The sequence below is a fragment of the Octopus sinensis genome, linkage group LG10 (genome assembly GCF_006345805.1).
Source record: "Octopus sinensis linkage group LG10, ASM634580v1, whole genome shotgun sequence".
Taxonomy (NCBI): Eukaryota; Metazoa; Mollusca; class Cephalopoda; order Octopoda; family Octopodidae; genus Octopus; species Octopus sinensis.
The window spans coordinates 58,228,472-58,244,363 of record NC_043006.1 but is presented as its reverse complement, the minus strand read 5'-3'; the positions used below and the strand labels follow the sequence as shown (position 1 = coordinate 58,244,363).

Below are 15,892 nucleotides of genomic sequence, written 5' to 3'. Positions count from 1 at the left end.
CACTTCCACCAAGATTTTCTTTAAGTTGGCTGCACTGCTTTCAGCGCTTGCATGCTAAAAGGTGATACATTTGGAGTTATGTAAGCAAGGTTTGACCTTGATCACTTCTGTTTTCTTTCTTCCAGCTGCAAAGTGAGAAAAGGTGGTGAAGATGAGGTATCAGGGCACACCCTTAAGGTACAAGAAGATAGAAATAGAGAGAATAGGGACAGGGAATCGTGATTGGCTTGGTGGGTAGGTTTGTGAAGGTATGAAAGGATATCGACAATATTTGTAATTTCCTTCTAAAGCCTTTCTTTTGTTTTTTATTCCCACAGGTATGAATTGTCTAGCCGATGTTTATTGGTTGGTTGTACACAATGTTGATTGGCTTGAGAATCAGCTCAATATCCAGACTAGTCTGCCTCGGACAAATATTAGTTTATCTACAAATTTTACGATTAATTTCTCACCTGTACCGCCGCCTTCCTTCAACCCCCTCAATTCTTTTGATGAGATTGGCAACAGCAAACTAGATCAAGTAGGTTACCATTTCTTTTATTTCATTACTCTTACTCTGTACTCTTTTACTTGTTTCAGTCATTTGACTGCAGCCATGCTGGAGCACTGCCTTTGGTCAAGCAAATTGACCCCAGGACTTATTCTTTTGTAAGCCTAGTACTTATTCTGTCGGTCTCTTTTGCTGAACTGCTAAGTTACGGGGATGTAACCACACCAGCATTGGTTGTCAAGCGATGTTGTGAGGATAAACACAGACATGCACACATACATATATATATATATAATATATATATATATATATATATATATATATATACATATATATGACGGGCTTCTTTCAGTTTCCATCTGCCAAATCCTTTCACAAGGCTTTGGTCGGCCCAAGGCTATAGTAGAATACACTTGCCCAAGGTGCCATGCAGTGGGACTGAACCCGGAGCCCTGTGGTTTGTAAGCAAGCTACTTACCACACAGCCAGTCCTACGCCTATAGGCTGTTTGAAAAAAGATCTCAGGTAGGCCTGGTTGCATGGTTAAGCAGCTTGTTTCCCAACAATGGCAGGGACTTCAGTTTCAATTTCACTGAATGAGACCTTTGGCAAATGTCTTTTACTGTTGCCCCAGCTGACCAAAGCTTTGTGAGTGAATTTGGTTGACAAAAACTGAAAGAACCTTGTCGTTGCTTTCCAACCACATGGTTCTGGGTTCAGTTTCACGGTGTGGCACTTTGGCCAAGTGTCTTCTGCTATAGCTTCAGCCTGACCGAAGCCTTGTGAGTGGATTTGGTAGATGGAAACTGAAAGAAGCCTGTCATACATATGTGTGTGTGTGTATGTGTTTTTTGTCTGTGTTTCTCCCCTTCACCAACACTTGAAAACCAGTGTTAGTGTGTTTGTGTGTCCCCCATAACTTAGCAGTTCAGCAAAAGAGACTAATAGAATAATAAGTACCAGGTTTAAAAGAATAAGTATTGGGGTCAATTCAGCCAACTAAAAGAAACTCTGAGGTGGTATCCCAGCATGGCCACAATCTACTGACTGAAATCAGTAAGAGATAAAAGATATGTGTGATTTGTGTGTGTGTATGATGTATGTATGTGTGTATGTGTGTGAGTGTTTCTGTCTCCTTGTCTTGAAATACAATAGTTATAGATAAATATTACCATGATGCAAGTTGTATCCTTTAGTTCCTGCTTGGACACAGGTGAGAGTTGATGACAGGAAAGGCATCCAGCCGTAGAAAATCTGTCTCAGTGAATTCTGTCTGATCCTTATAAGCATGGGAAAGTGGATATAAAAATAATGGTGGTGGTTTAATGAAGTGTAGCTTGTTAAGAAATTCAGGATTCAAGATCTATCTGTTGAAATCTCTCTGTAAACACAATGCTTTTTTTTATAAATGAAGTGTATTTAACTGTATACATACATATATATATATATAGGTGTGTGCATGTGTGTGTGTATATATATGTGTGTGTGTGTGTGTACATATATATATATATATATATATATATATATACAGTACAAATCCATCTCATCCTCTTGTACTGTCTTATATTCCTCCCCATCACTACGAAACTCTATAAAATGATTAAAATTCCCCACAAAGGAACTTATTTTGATTTGAAAACCCCACTAGAATGGGAGAAAGCGCTAATGATCTAAGTGATATGATATATATGTAAAAAAATGTAATATATAAATAAATATCTGTAAATATAAACCATCCGATCTTCTGATTACCTCATTTCTTCTAATATATATATATATATATATATATAGGCACAAGAAACCATGCCAGAACAGAGAATAGAGTCTGGTGCAGCCCCTCAACTTGCTAGCTGTGGTCTCACTGTCCGATCCATGCCAGCATGGACAACGGACAGTAAATGATGATGATGATGATGAATTTATATCCAATTATGGCAGTTGCTTCCTTCCATTTGCAGAGTCCATGAGAGAAAAGATCGTATTTTTTTTTCTTTCTATTTAAAGAAACTGTAATTAAACATGAATTTTTTTTATTTATACTATTAAAAATATTTCCTTTTAATATTTTGCTTTTCTTTTTTTATAGGAAAAAATCAACAAATTTGACTGTGACTGGGGTGACCTTCTGTTCCGGGATCTTGGTTTAAGCATATATGGTGTTAGGACACTGCTTTTGAATAGGCATGAACTCCAAGAAGGTGCTCACTTGGAGGAACATGAACGGAAGTCAGTTGAAGAACTGCGACTGTTATTGGACTATGACACCAGTGATCACCGTTAAAGACGTTGATGTTATGACATCTTTCTACCTTTTTTACTACATCCTCTTCAATTACTGCTGCCACCAAATACTGCCATTTTTGGTAAACCTGCCTGATTAAAACATTTATGAAACCTGCCTGAGATGGCTTTTCCTACGAGCTTCATCTCTCTCTCTCTCTCTCTCTCTCTCTCTCTGTTTGTTTGTTTGTGTGTGGAGAGATGCCTTACATGACTGCTTTCTTTCACTGTTGCTCGTTTGGAATTATCCCAAACAATAGCACAGGATTGATTAATGTGCAGATAATCACTCCCTCCCCTTACTTCATTGAATTTTCATTCATTTGTAACAAAAATTCTTCAAAACTTTCTTCATCAAGAACATCTTCCTAAGTTTACGTTTCACTCAGCTTCCTTTTTAACCAACCTTTATGACTTTCTATTTCTCTAGTCTTTTCACACTCTCTACTCATTGTTATTTTCAGATGACCCTTCAATTTTTATCTAAAATATTTTATCTCCCTTCACCGATCTGAAGTTACTCTTTCCTCACTGTTAACCATATTTTTACTCTAATCACCTATGTCAGTTCACCCATGAAGCTATATTCACATATTTCTGTTTCAAGAAATAACCCTTATCACCCTATTACACCAAATAAACCTGTCAGTCACTCCCCACTCTCTCTCTCTGTCACCAACTCTAATATTTTTCATCATTCTCTAATCATTTATTTATTATTTCATTTCCCTGAAATATTTATTCTGCAACTTATTTATATATTTAAAATTCTTTGCAAGAAACAAAAGACAAAAAATTAAAACCAAACAAAATAAAATTTGTTAAATAAAATTAAATATTCAATAATTTGATACCAACATTTCTAAAAAGCAATAGGTAAAAGAAAAAAAAATACCTCACACTTAATTTAACAACATAACACAAGAATTTTTGATTGTGAAAGAAAAGAAATAAATGTTTTTTTTGATCTGCTGTGCTTTTTGAAAAACAACACACTTGTTTTTTTTTTTCTTCAAAGGGAATTTTTTTTTTATCTTTGAAATTTCTGCTGTCTTTGTGGTATTTTTTTCTATTGTTAACTGTTCTAACTGGCAAGACCATATTAATAGAAGTGGTTATTGTTTGAGCAGATAACACATATACCTGTGTTTGTGAATGTGTGTGTGTGTGTGTGTGTGTGTACAATAATGTATCAGTTCATATTTTTTAAAAAAACAATGACAAAAAAATAATGATAAACTATTTTGTTTTATTTTTTGAAAAGAAATGAAAGCCTGAACAAAGTGTTTAAACAAACAAGCTGATTAATGTGGAGAGAAAAGGCTTGTTGGAAATGAGTTGATTATGAAAAGAAAAATTACTAAAGTAAAATGATAAAATTTCATTCAAAATATTTCTTTCCTGTTTGTGCTGAAATCCTTTTCTGCCAAATAGGCACTTTGGTATTGTTTGAAATATTTGAAAACAATGTTGACATTTAAAAAAAGAAAAGCACCTCTAAACTGGTCTCTGTCTCCATTGTAATTTTATAGTTTACTCATTAGAATATTCAACTTAATTAAAAATAGAACAATACATGTATATAAGCCAACTGAATATTATTTATACTCTTGCATTTGTACAGAATATTTCTATAGTACCTGAAATAGTTATGAGCATATTTCACATTACACATACCTTAAACTTATTTTCACTGTAACTTTATCTGTGCCCCTTATAATTGTTATGAGGTTTGTCTTGTTTGATTATTATGAAGGTTCTCTTAACATGACCTTCATAGAGATTAATTTCACCCCCGCAATCTATAAACAGTTAAATGTTGTCTGATTGTATTTCCAAATCAAGTGCAATATTGTTCACTTTAATCATTTGACTATGTCTGACTACAAAGTGTTGCAATGCATGCAATTCCAGAATTAACTCCACTTCAACAGTCAGCTCAGTCAATGAAAAATAATATGCATACAAAAAAAGAAAAGAAAAAAATCCCAGAAAAACCAGAAAAACAAACAAAAAGCAAGAAAGAAAGAAAAATGTCCATTCTTCCAAAGTTGGCTGTGTTTTCTGAACCCACTGAGTTGTTCTTGTATAATAATAATAATAATAATAATAATAACGACAACAACAATAATGATAATATTGTTGCTTCTCTCTGGAAGCTAAGCATAATTGTACAAAATGATAATGTATGACTATTTCACATTTTAATACCTTACCAATTTTTATAATGGACTGTTTTCTTTTTTTTGTTCATTTTTCTAATGTGACAAGATTCATTATTATATCAGTAGATGTTACAACTCCAATAACATTACATTGCTGTGTTAATCTGTGCTGGTTAATGCAATAACTGCTATTACCAAGGGACAAATGACAAATGATTTTAATATCCAAACTTTGTGAGAGTTATTTTTCTACTGATCTTAAGAAAAAAAAAACAACAACAAAGAAATTTTTACTGAAATATTCACACATTTAGAATCCACTGTTATTTTTAACTTTACATTTTTTTTTTTTAATATTTCCAATTTTGCTTTCTGAGTTTAATAAATAAAAAAAAACCCACTTGTGTAAATATTGACATTAAAGAGAGGGTCAAAAGGTACATGACTTTCTCTACATAACTTTCTGTAGGTTATTACTTTCATATGTGACTATGTTAACTAATAAACCCTTGTTTTATTTCAAATTTTACTGGGTCCCTGCTACCATCTGACCCATGTTGGGAACCTTTGGAGATTGAAAGAGTTATGGCAAGGTTGTTTTAAACATGATTTAGTGGCATTATCTGCTGAATGAGGTGTTTTTGTAACATTGTTCTGTTTTATTTATGGTGACACAATCATTTTACTCAGTACCGGTTCCTAATTAGAAAGCGTTCAACCTGTTTGAGTTTAAACTGTATGATATTATTTAGGCTATTCTTTATTTTGTAAATTTTACACTTAAAGATGATTCATATGTTTAGTTGAGATATCAGTTTAATAACATTAAAGTGATAATGCAGATGAATTTAGTAATATGAAAGTAATAATGCAGATGAATTTAGTAATATTAAAATGATAATGCAGATGAATTTAGTAATATGAAAGTAATAATGCAGATGAATTTGGTAATATGAAAGTGATAATGCAGATGAATTTAGTAATATTAAAGTGATAATGCAGGTGAATTTAGTAATATGAAAGTGATAATGCAGGTGAATTTAGTAATATGAAAGTGATAATGCAGGTGAATTTAGTAATATGAAAGTAATAATGCAGGTGAATTTAGTAATATGAAAGTAATAATGCAGGTGAATTTAGTAATATGAAAGTAATAATGCAGGTGAATTTAGTAATATGAAAGTGATAATGCAGGTGAATTTAGTAATATGAAAGTGATAATGCAGGTGAATTTGGTAATATGAAAGTGATAATGCAGGTGAATTTAGTAATATGAAAGTGATAATGCAGGTGAATTTGGTAATATGAAAGTGATAATGCAGGTGAATTTGGTAATATGAAAGTGATAATGCAGATGAATTTGGTAATATTAAAGTGATAATGCAGATGAATTTGGTAATATTAAAGTGATAATGCAGATGAATTTGGTAATATTAAAGTGATAATGCAGATGAATTTGGTAATATTAAAGTGATAATGCAGATGAATTTGGTGATATTAAAGTGATAATGCAGATGAATTTAGTAATATTAAAGTGATAATTCAGGTGAGATGTTTGAAAGCAAAGGGATCCAGTGATATTTTCCATTGAATTAGTTACAAGTCAATAATAGATAATAAATTGTGAATCTTTGACTTTAAATCAAAATTCGTATCATCTTGGACATATTTGCTGTTTCTTACATCCATTTTAAGGACTTCTTATTTCTTCTTCTCTCTCTCTCACTATTTTTGCCTCTCGCTCTCTCTGTCTCTCTATTAATCCATATTTTTATATGGAACTGAAATATGCAACTTTTATGTATTTTATTCAGTGTTGTTATTTAACCCCCACATCAACTCTAATCAAATGCATTCCAGCCATGACCATCTTGTCTTTTTGTATATCTAGGACTGCATTGTCCAATGTGTCTTCCCCATTTTTTTTTTCAAGATGGTAGAGAGTGATTTGAAAGAGTTTGGCTGCTGTGTCTAGCAACTCATTCAACCATGTAGAACCTCCCAACTCACACATATTTATTTTGATGTTTGTCTTGATTAGTGAAACCAAATTCAATATTGTTTGATTTCTGTTGAGTCAGAGACAATAATTCATTTCCATTTGGCATAAAAGTACTTTATTATCTTGCAATGGAAAAGACAAAGTTGATTTTATACACTTCTGTCAATTACTTAGAGAGTTGACAAATAAAATCTATCCTGTTATATATCTCATCTCAGTTGGAAGTTATATTTTCAATGTTGTTTTTGTTTATTCTGGCAGAGTTTGAAGTTAGAAAATAGACATATAGTAGTATTTTACACACTTTGTCAGTGCATGTGGGGTACTTGCACAAAGTGAATACAAGTCCAGCAACAGCAAAGTGAGTCAGTATGTTCAATGAAGACTATGTAAGCCGCTATGCATGAGAAATGGTGTGATCACAGGACAGAACCAGTCATAAAAAACTGACAGCACTAAAATTCTCTTGGACTTTATTATATAAATGGTCAGGGATCAATCTTAGATAAGACATCATATTAGTGGTCCAAGAGGCCCCATGAATCTTTCATTATTGATGTAGCAGTTTAAGAAGTTGAAAAGATTACCTATGTGGTGCCCCAGCATGGCCACAGTCAAATGATTGAAACAAGTAAAAGATTAAACTATGCAAAGCTGGAAGTGAATCTAGAAAGAATGTGGAACACCACTACTAAAGTTATTCTTGTAGTGGTATGAGCACAGGGAACTGTCTCGAAGATACTATCACAATTTCTTGACCAGCTTAAAATCAAATGTTGCCAGTACTACTAGAAACTACCTTATTTGGCACTGCTTGTATCCTGAGAAAGTTCTCTCTGAGGTCTCAGACCTGATGGAGAAACCATAAAAGAAACTGAAACAACTTTTTAGAAACTGTGAGGAGGTATAAAGAAATATTTCAAATTTTGGTTTATTGATTTTTCACCCCCTAATAGGACTTAACTAAACACAATATTTGCTGATTCAAAAACATCTATATTTATACTTTAAAGATGGTTATCACACCCAGCCCAGTTCTGCAGAGAAATGGTGTGATCACAGGATAGAGCTAGTCATAAAAAAATGACAGCACTAACATTCTGTAGGACTTTATTATATAAATGGTTAGGGATCGATCTTAGATGAACAGACATCATATTAGTGGGATGGGGTGGAGGGATTTGTCATTTACAGTGCTCAGTTGGCACTTATTTTATGGACCCTAAAAGGATGAAGGCAAAATCCCCCTTTGTGGAATCTGAATGCAGAATTTTGTTTACAATCTGTTGCAGAAACATGTATGGCCACTAGCTGTTCATTGTTCAAATGTCGGAGGAAGTTGCTTCTTTGAAACAAGTGAGGGTTGGTGACAAGAAAAGCATCTAGCTGTAAAAAAAAACTTGCTTAATAAATTGTTTGACTCTTACCAGGATGGAAATGGGTATGTTGACAGATATACTTGTGACAAAGGGGATATTAAAGCATGTGGGTATGTACATACAAAGTTATAAAGAAATGAAGAATGGGGCAGAGATCTTTCACTATGTTAAGACTTGTTAAAGTGTTAAAGTTACTCAAAATAATTAAATGACTATCTGTGTATATAAAAGGCAGAATGTGTGTGTGTATGTGAATGTAATTTATGCACGTCCACAAATTAGCACGCATGACGCTCCAATTTTAGGACATTCGTCATGATCCTAGCTGTATTTTCGTCAACTTATTTTCCCCAGAGACATCAGCGAATAGCAGTAAAAATAAATTTTCAAGTCGGGAAATCACCATTGTTTACACACAGGAGTTAAGTCCCCTTTTAGCGACGAGTAAGTTTCTATTAAGACTTTTGTTGTATTTTTTCCATCGAGGAAAAATGTGTTTTGTTGATATACGGGCAACACACACACACACACACATGTATGTGTACTAAAAACATGCATTAGGGGTACGTACGTACGTGTGTGAGTGTGTGTTGTCCATAGTCTTAAGTATATATATACATACTTAAAACGTAGTTGTGATCTGGATATAATCGCTTCTGACACAGAGAATCAGGAGCCCTTTTGGGCATTCTATTTTCCTTGCTGGAAGGGTTCCCAACCCATGGGCAAAGGGGGTTAGATAATGGGGGTGGTGTTTTCAAAGGGCTGGAATGTACAACCTGATCACCCCTGCCGATCAAACTCCCAACTCATGAGCTCCCGTCGCGACACTGATTCTGCAGAATTGGGTTGGGTGTGAAAACCAACTTTCAAGTATAAATATAGATGTTTTTGAATCAGCAGTATTGTGTTTGGTTAAGTCCTATTTGGGGTGAAAAATCAATAAACTGGTTCCTTTTGGGGTTTTCCATTTAATCAGGATTAAAAAAATCGATAAACTGATTCCTTATAGGATTTCCCAATAAAATTGGCTATACCCCATTTTCAACCATAACTTTTACCAATTTTGATGTATTTTGTTTAAACTTGATGCCAACATTACTTAGGACTCATGGGATCTTTGAATGCTATAATTTCTCCAAAAACCAGAAAGGAAAAAATCGATAAACCGATTCCTTATGGGATTACCCAATCAAGTTGATTGCAACTCATTTTCCGCCCAAAGCTTACCAATTTCAACGGATTTCGCCCAAATTCGACGTCGATGTTATTTAGTTTGGTTTGAAATAAAGAACTTGATTAGCTTAATAATCCTTACCTAATCTCGAACAAATCCGGACTATACAGCTAGTGTATATTAAAAGGATATGATTTAAAATACACAAGAAAACAAATTTGGGTAACTGCCCCATTCATATGTGCGAATCAGTTACTTGGGTTTTATCAGGACTGTAACTCTGACGTTTTATTTCTATATGCATGTTACAGTTCATGAATGCAATTTGGGTGTTAGAAAGAGTAAGGATGGGATCATTTCTCCTGATAGATCTTGTATAGCTGCCAATATACAAATGGTATATTTTTATTCTCAGTATCTTACTCTTCAAATGTTCTTTATATTCTGCTCTCATCTCTTCATAAACCAATAGTCTCTTTCCACAATACTTTAAGAGTAGTCATTTAAATCTCCAAGTTTTGTGTCTGCTTAAGGATTAGTTGTCATTGAGATATATCACTGACTGGCAGCGATTTTATTTAGTGGTGGTGGTGGTGGCAATTGATCTTCTGATGGAACTGAAGAAATTGTTTCCATTTTCTTTTTTTTTTTTAGTTTTCAAATTGCTAATACTACGTGTTGGCGGCAATTCTTGATTGAACTATCACCTTTTTGTTGAGAGGGGCAGGATTTTAACCTATTTGCATGGAGCCAAAACAAATATTGCAAAGTATCTTGTCCTGTATCCTAACGGATCTGCTCATCTACACTCCTGGATTTACATTATTTTTATTGACCCTGAAAAGACGAAAGACAAAGGTCGTCATTACAGGCTTTGAACTCAGTGCACAGTGTCAGAACATCCAGCATTTAGGGAACTCTGCCAATTGAACTATTTTTTTAAAGCGAGATTTGACAACAGATTAAAGAAAATTGGTGTTGATATGGTGTATCACGTAGCAGTTAGCTGTGTCTGGCAATAGCAGTTAAATTGTTTCACCATACTGTTGTCACCATACTGACAAAAATTACACTTCACACTGCTGTCTATATTTAATGAAATGTAATTCTAGAGGCGTCTCTCCTACCTTGTTTTGACCAGAGTCATTAATTAAAATGATTATTTCTTTTTATTATGGGTGTAATTTGAATTAATGAACGAACATTTCTTGGCTCACTACATTTCATATTTGTTACCAGTCAGTTTGATGTTACATATGTGTGTGTGTACAATGATATTTAATACGTTCGTTTACTCTGGAACATAGGAAAGCCTTTCGCAGAAATAATCCCAGAAGAAAATTCTCGTAGACCGTATATGTGAAAATACATTGGGTTATGAATGGTGTCATTGGATCGAAAACGCATGCATTTCTGTGTCGTTATGCTTCATCAGTTACTAATACTGAATCAGCGTTTCACAACCCTATAAGAACAGGTGTTTTCATATAAACGAATCACAAATAATACATTCATTGATGAGCGTAAAGATTGCGTCATTGGATCCAATGACGTAATTCATAGCCCTATATGTTTTCGTACAAATTGTCTACGAGGAGTAGTTTCTCCTGAGACTTTTTCTGAAGTGAATGGTCTTCTCACGTCCAAGTGTATACGAACGTGTTAAATATGATTATGTATATACATCTGATTCAACACTTTTTCGCGCGACTCTAGTTCAGTATTTTTCATGCAGCAGATGTGCCTGGGTAAATTTCCCCAATCGCTATTTTAAGCTTACATTCTGCTCAGTGTTTGTTCATGAAAATCCTGGATTCTTTTGTTAATCACAGATCTGGCAGTAATTGTTTTCATTTTTTTTTTGTCAGTCAGGAAGGAAGACTGCACACATGACAAGGCATTCGGGACTGGTGGAAAGGAGGGAAGAAGTTATCCTCAAACTATAAGCCTAGTTTGAATGTTTATAACAAACTGGATTCCGTTAAAAAACACCAAAGTGACAGGTGTTGGTGCTAAACAAAGCAATGGATCATGTCTACCACTTAAATAGACCATGGTGGGATTTGAACTCTGGACGCCAAGAGACAGAGCGAATACCGCAAGACATTTGGTTTGACATTGTTATAGTCTAATCAATGCATCGTCTTGGATTGATAATTTATTATTGATCCCGAATGAAAAGTGAACTCGATCTCGGCGGAATTTGAACTCAGAGCGCTAAGTCAGAAGAAATACTCCAAGGCATTTTATCCAACCATCTCGCGACTCCGCTAATTTGTTAGCTTGTTCTGCTGATCAGGCCTAATAAAAACCAAAACATGCCGTGACTGGTCATCTAAATGACAAAGAGCGAACTTTGGACAGTAAATTAATGTTAATGTAATTAAATTTTCTAGTCTTTCTTGTATTTCTTGATCAGAAGCAGATAATCAATACACATTGTAAAGTGGAGGCGAATGTGTGGAGAAGGTGTGAACGTTCAGAGCAAACATATCTAAACTGAGGCCTGCAGGGCTTTCAAAAATAGTAGGCCAACAAAGAATTAGTTTGAATTTTTTTTTACTTTTTGTAGGGCTGATGATCCATGTTTTATGCGGTGCGCTTTTGCTCAATGCTCGTTTAAACGTCCCTTTAGTTGTGTCTCGCCAGGGAGGGCTCAATAACTTCTCTAGTGCTGGTGCCACGAGAAAATACACTCTGTTACTGTATAAAGTGGTCGTTGATAGGAAAGACATCCCGTATGAATCAAGCCAGAATGGCACGTACAAGCACTAGTGTACGAGAGTAGTGGCTCCCAATTGGAACTGACATGAACAATGATGACCTGTAAAATTCATGGAATGCAGTCGTGACGACGGTGTTGCTGATGATGACTACAACGACGAGTGTTTCTTATCAATATGGTTGTAATGTGAATTAACTGAAATTAATTGTCACCACATCATATTCGCTAGTAGCCATGTTATTTCGTCTACTTGTCAATGATGACAGTAATGGTAACTGCTGCTAATGTTACAATGAATCCTTTACGAATATGAGATGCAGCTGTGACATTTTCAAGGTAAAATCCAAGCAGAGAGAGGGAGAGATCAAGCAGTTTTTCGGTGATCAATTTCTTGATATTTTTTCAGTGTAAAATGCAAATTTACTTATTTAAGCCCTGGAAATATGAACCTACATATAAGAAACTTCCCCCTCCCTCTCTCTTTACTGAACAATTAAAGGTATAGCATGAAAAAAAAAAAAAACAAAACAAGAATGCCTTTTAAACTATAAGCTGTTTTTCTCGATTATACATACTTAATTTCATAAAATGTTGAATTTAGCTTAATTTATTTGTCTCACGTTATGCCATACTGATGATTCCAAAGGAGGATGAAATAGTGCAACACATGTCTACCAACGATTAGATACTTTAAGAACTTTATAAAGTATAGAAAAAAAGCTGCTGCAAATTCCAAACTTTCGAACTTGACTAAGTTTAATCTAGAAGAGATTGTTTCTCTTATAACAATTAACCGACAGGAGCTCAAGCTACAAGCCTACTCTAGACTATCGTCTCTATATAAACTTATGTCTAAGTTTTATACATTACTCCTGAGTGTGCATTCGCGTCATCAAAATTACCCATTGCAGCATCGAAAAGTACATTTTCATGTTTTTATTCCACAAGGAAGTGATACACAGCCGATAGTTGTTGTTGACAAACAACGGCAGTAATCAGCTGAATACACGTCATTGATTGGTTGAAATTACCGAAATAGGACTACTTTAACGTAAAATTACTTTGTAAATATAAGTTTTTCTCAAAAATGCTAGGAATAAAAGATGTTTTATATGACACATTCTACCAGTGTCCGAAGTTTGAAAGTGTTAAGTTACAAAAAACTATTTTTTTAAACCTGTAGGTCAAAAGGTAAAGATCCGTAAATTTTTTTCTTTATCCATGATTTAATTTGAAACCTTTTGTTTTCTCTGTTTGAATAACTGTTACTTCTCAAACTCTTTTATGATGTTTCTAAGAACACGTGTTGTTTTATTACCTACTTAAAACGGTTGACACATCTGGTGACACATAGAAAACAATTAAAAAGAAACTGATACACACATACGCGCGTGCGGTTGGTGTTTTTAAACGTCTGTTTATATTTCAGGAAATATAAAGGTTGCTCAAATATTTGCAATGTTATTATCTACAAATTATTACCCAGCAGCAGCCAACTTAACGTATCCTTTCATTTTTGCCGGGTGTTGTTCGTGTTGTTGAATAAGCAAAATGGTTTTAAATTGCTTATGTCAATTGGGAAAAATTGCAGAAGGCGAGGTGTTTCACATAATTCACCCGGTCCGATTTGTTACCTTATAACTTTCAGTAAAATGAATATTTTTTCAATGAAATTTTCTACAATTAACTTTCTGACGGTGTAGATTTTGTTTATATCAAAATTTAGTTTGATAAAATAAATGGGGTGGGTTCGGTTATTTCCCGCATCTCCATTTTGTTTTCATATAAATATAATCATCTTTTATCTTTTACTTGTTTCAGTCATTAGACAGCAGCCATGCTACAGCATCGCCATGAAGAATATTAATTGAACGAATCGACCTCAGTACATACTTCTTTAAAAATCTGGTACTTATTCTAAGCGTCTATTTTGCCAAACGGTTGGGTTACGGGAACGAAAATACACCAACACCAGTTGTCAAGCAGCGGTGGCGGACAAACACACACACACGACGGGCTTCTTTCGGATTCCGTCAAACAAATCCATTCACAAGACTTTGGTCACCCCGAAGTTATAGTAGAACACATTATCCCAAAGGGCCACGCAGTGGGACTGAACCAGGAACTATATGGCTGAAAAGCAAGCATTTTACCACGCAGCCACGCTTATGCCAAGATGTTGAAAAAAATCACATCTGAAGTCTATTCTACTCTTTCCCGAAAATTCCCTGAAAGAAACCTTTGTAGAAAGGGGTAAAGCACGCCGGGCGAAATGCTTAGCGGTATTTCGTCTGCCGTTACGTTCTGAGTTCAAATTCCACCGAGGTCAACTTTGCCTTTCATCCTTTCGGGGTCGATTATATAAGTACCAGTTACGCACTGGGATCGATATAATCGACTTAATCTGTTTGTCTGTCCTTGTTTGTCCCCTCTGTGTTTAGCCCCTTGTGGGTAGTAAAGAAATAGGTATTTCGTCTGCCGTTACGTTCTGAGTTCAAATTCCGCCGAGGTCAACTTTGCCTTTCATCCTTTCGGGGTAATTAAATAAGTACCAGTTACGCACTGGAGTCGATATAATCTGTTTGTCTGTCCTTGTTTGTCCCCTCTGTGTGCAGCCCCTTGTGGGCAGTAGAGAAATAAAAAAGGAGAGTACAATACTAGCACTAATTATTCAATTCATATTTCTTTCGCAATTTAATAAACTCAAAAATGGACCATCCTCAATGTGTTCGTTTAGTATGCTAGAAAGAGCAGGGATCGCATGGGTGTCAAAAGTAATTTTTCCCGTAACATAATTGTAATTGAATCATCAAAACATAAGAGGAAACAAATTCGAAATGTGTGATATACCTGCCCCCACCCATTTTTTTCACATTAAATTCCGAGATAATCGTAATTTAAAACAATCTGAAAGATATTTACTCTTTACTCTTTTACTTGTTTCAGTCATTTGACTGCGGCCATGCTGGAGCACCACCTTTTAGTCGAGCAAATCGACCCCGGGACTTATTCTTTGTAAGCCCAGTACTTATTCTATCGGTCTCTTTTGCCGAACCGCTAAGTGACGGGGATGTAAACACACCAGCATCGGTTGTCAAGCAATGCTAGGGGGACAAACACAGACACACAAACACACACATACATATATATATATATATATATATATATATATATATATATATATATACATATATACGACGGGCTTCTTTTCAGTTTCCGTCTACCAAATCCACTCACAAGGCATTGGTCGGCCCGGGCTATAGCAGAAGACACTTGCCCAAGATGCCACGCAGTGGGACTGAACCCGGAACCATGTGGTTGGTTAGCAAGCTACTTACCACACAGCCACTCCTGAAAGCTATGAGGAAACAAAATTGAGACGCGGGAACAATCAGAAATCTTACTCCATTTCTCCCGGAAAAAAGTTTTTCATAACAATTTCTGATATAATCGCAATCCTTACCACCTAAAATGCGTTTGTTGAAAATTCTTTTAAAGAACATTCATTTTTCATAAAAATATCCAGCGGGGTACAAGTCTTTAGTTATGCCTGAAATTCACTGAGCGAGTGGTTACTTCCAGACTAATAAGGGATTTCAAAAGAAAATAAGACGTAACACAGGAAAAGTGCATAGATTGGGAATTAAATGTCATTTAATAGTTAGAAGAAAAAC

The 15,892-nt window shown here is 34.9% G+C and overlaps 1 protein-coding gene across 6 annotated transcripts in view; it reads left to right on the top strand.

Moving 5' to 3' along the window:
- Window positions 1-3,549, top strand: part of LOC115216410 (uncharacterized protein KIAA0825) — a 155,463-nt gene extending 151,914 nt beyond the window's left edge. For all 6 annotated transcript variants that reach the window (XM_036506710.1, XM_029785721.2, XM_029785723.2 and 3 more), the window contains 2 exons: window positions 318-520; window positions 2,577-3,549. In XM_036506710.1, the coding sequence (XP_036362603.1) occupies window positions 318-520; window positions 2,577-2,771 (398 nt within the window). In that variant the 3' untranslated portion in view covers window positions 2,772-3,549. The remainder of the gene's footprint in view (window positions 1-317; window positions 521-2,576) is intronic.
- The last annotated feature ends 12,343 nt before the right edge of the window (window positions 3,550-15,892 follow it).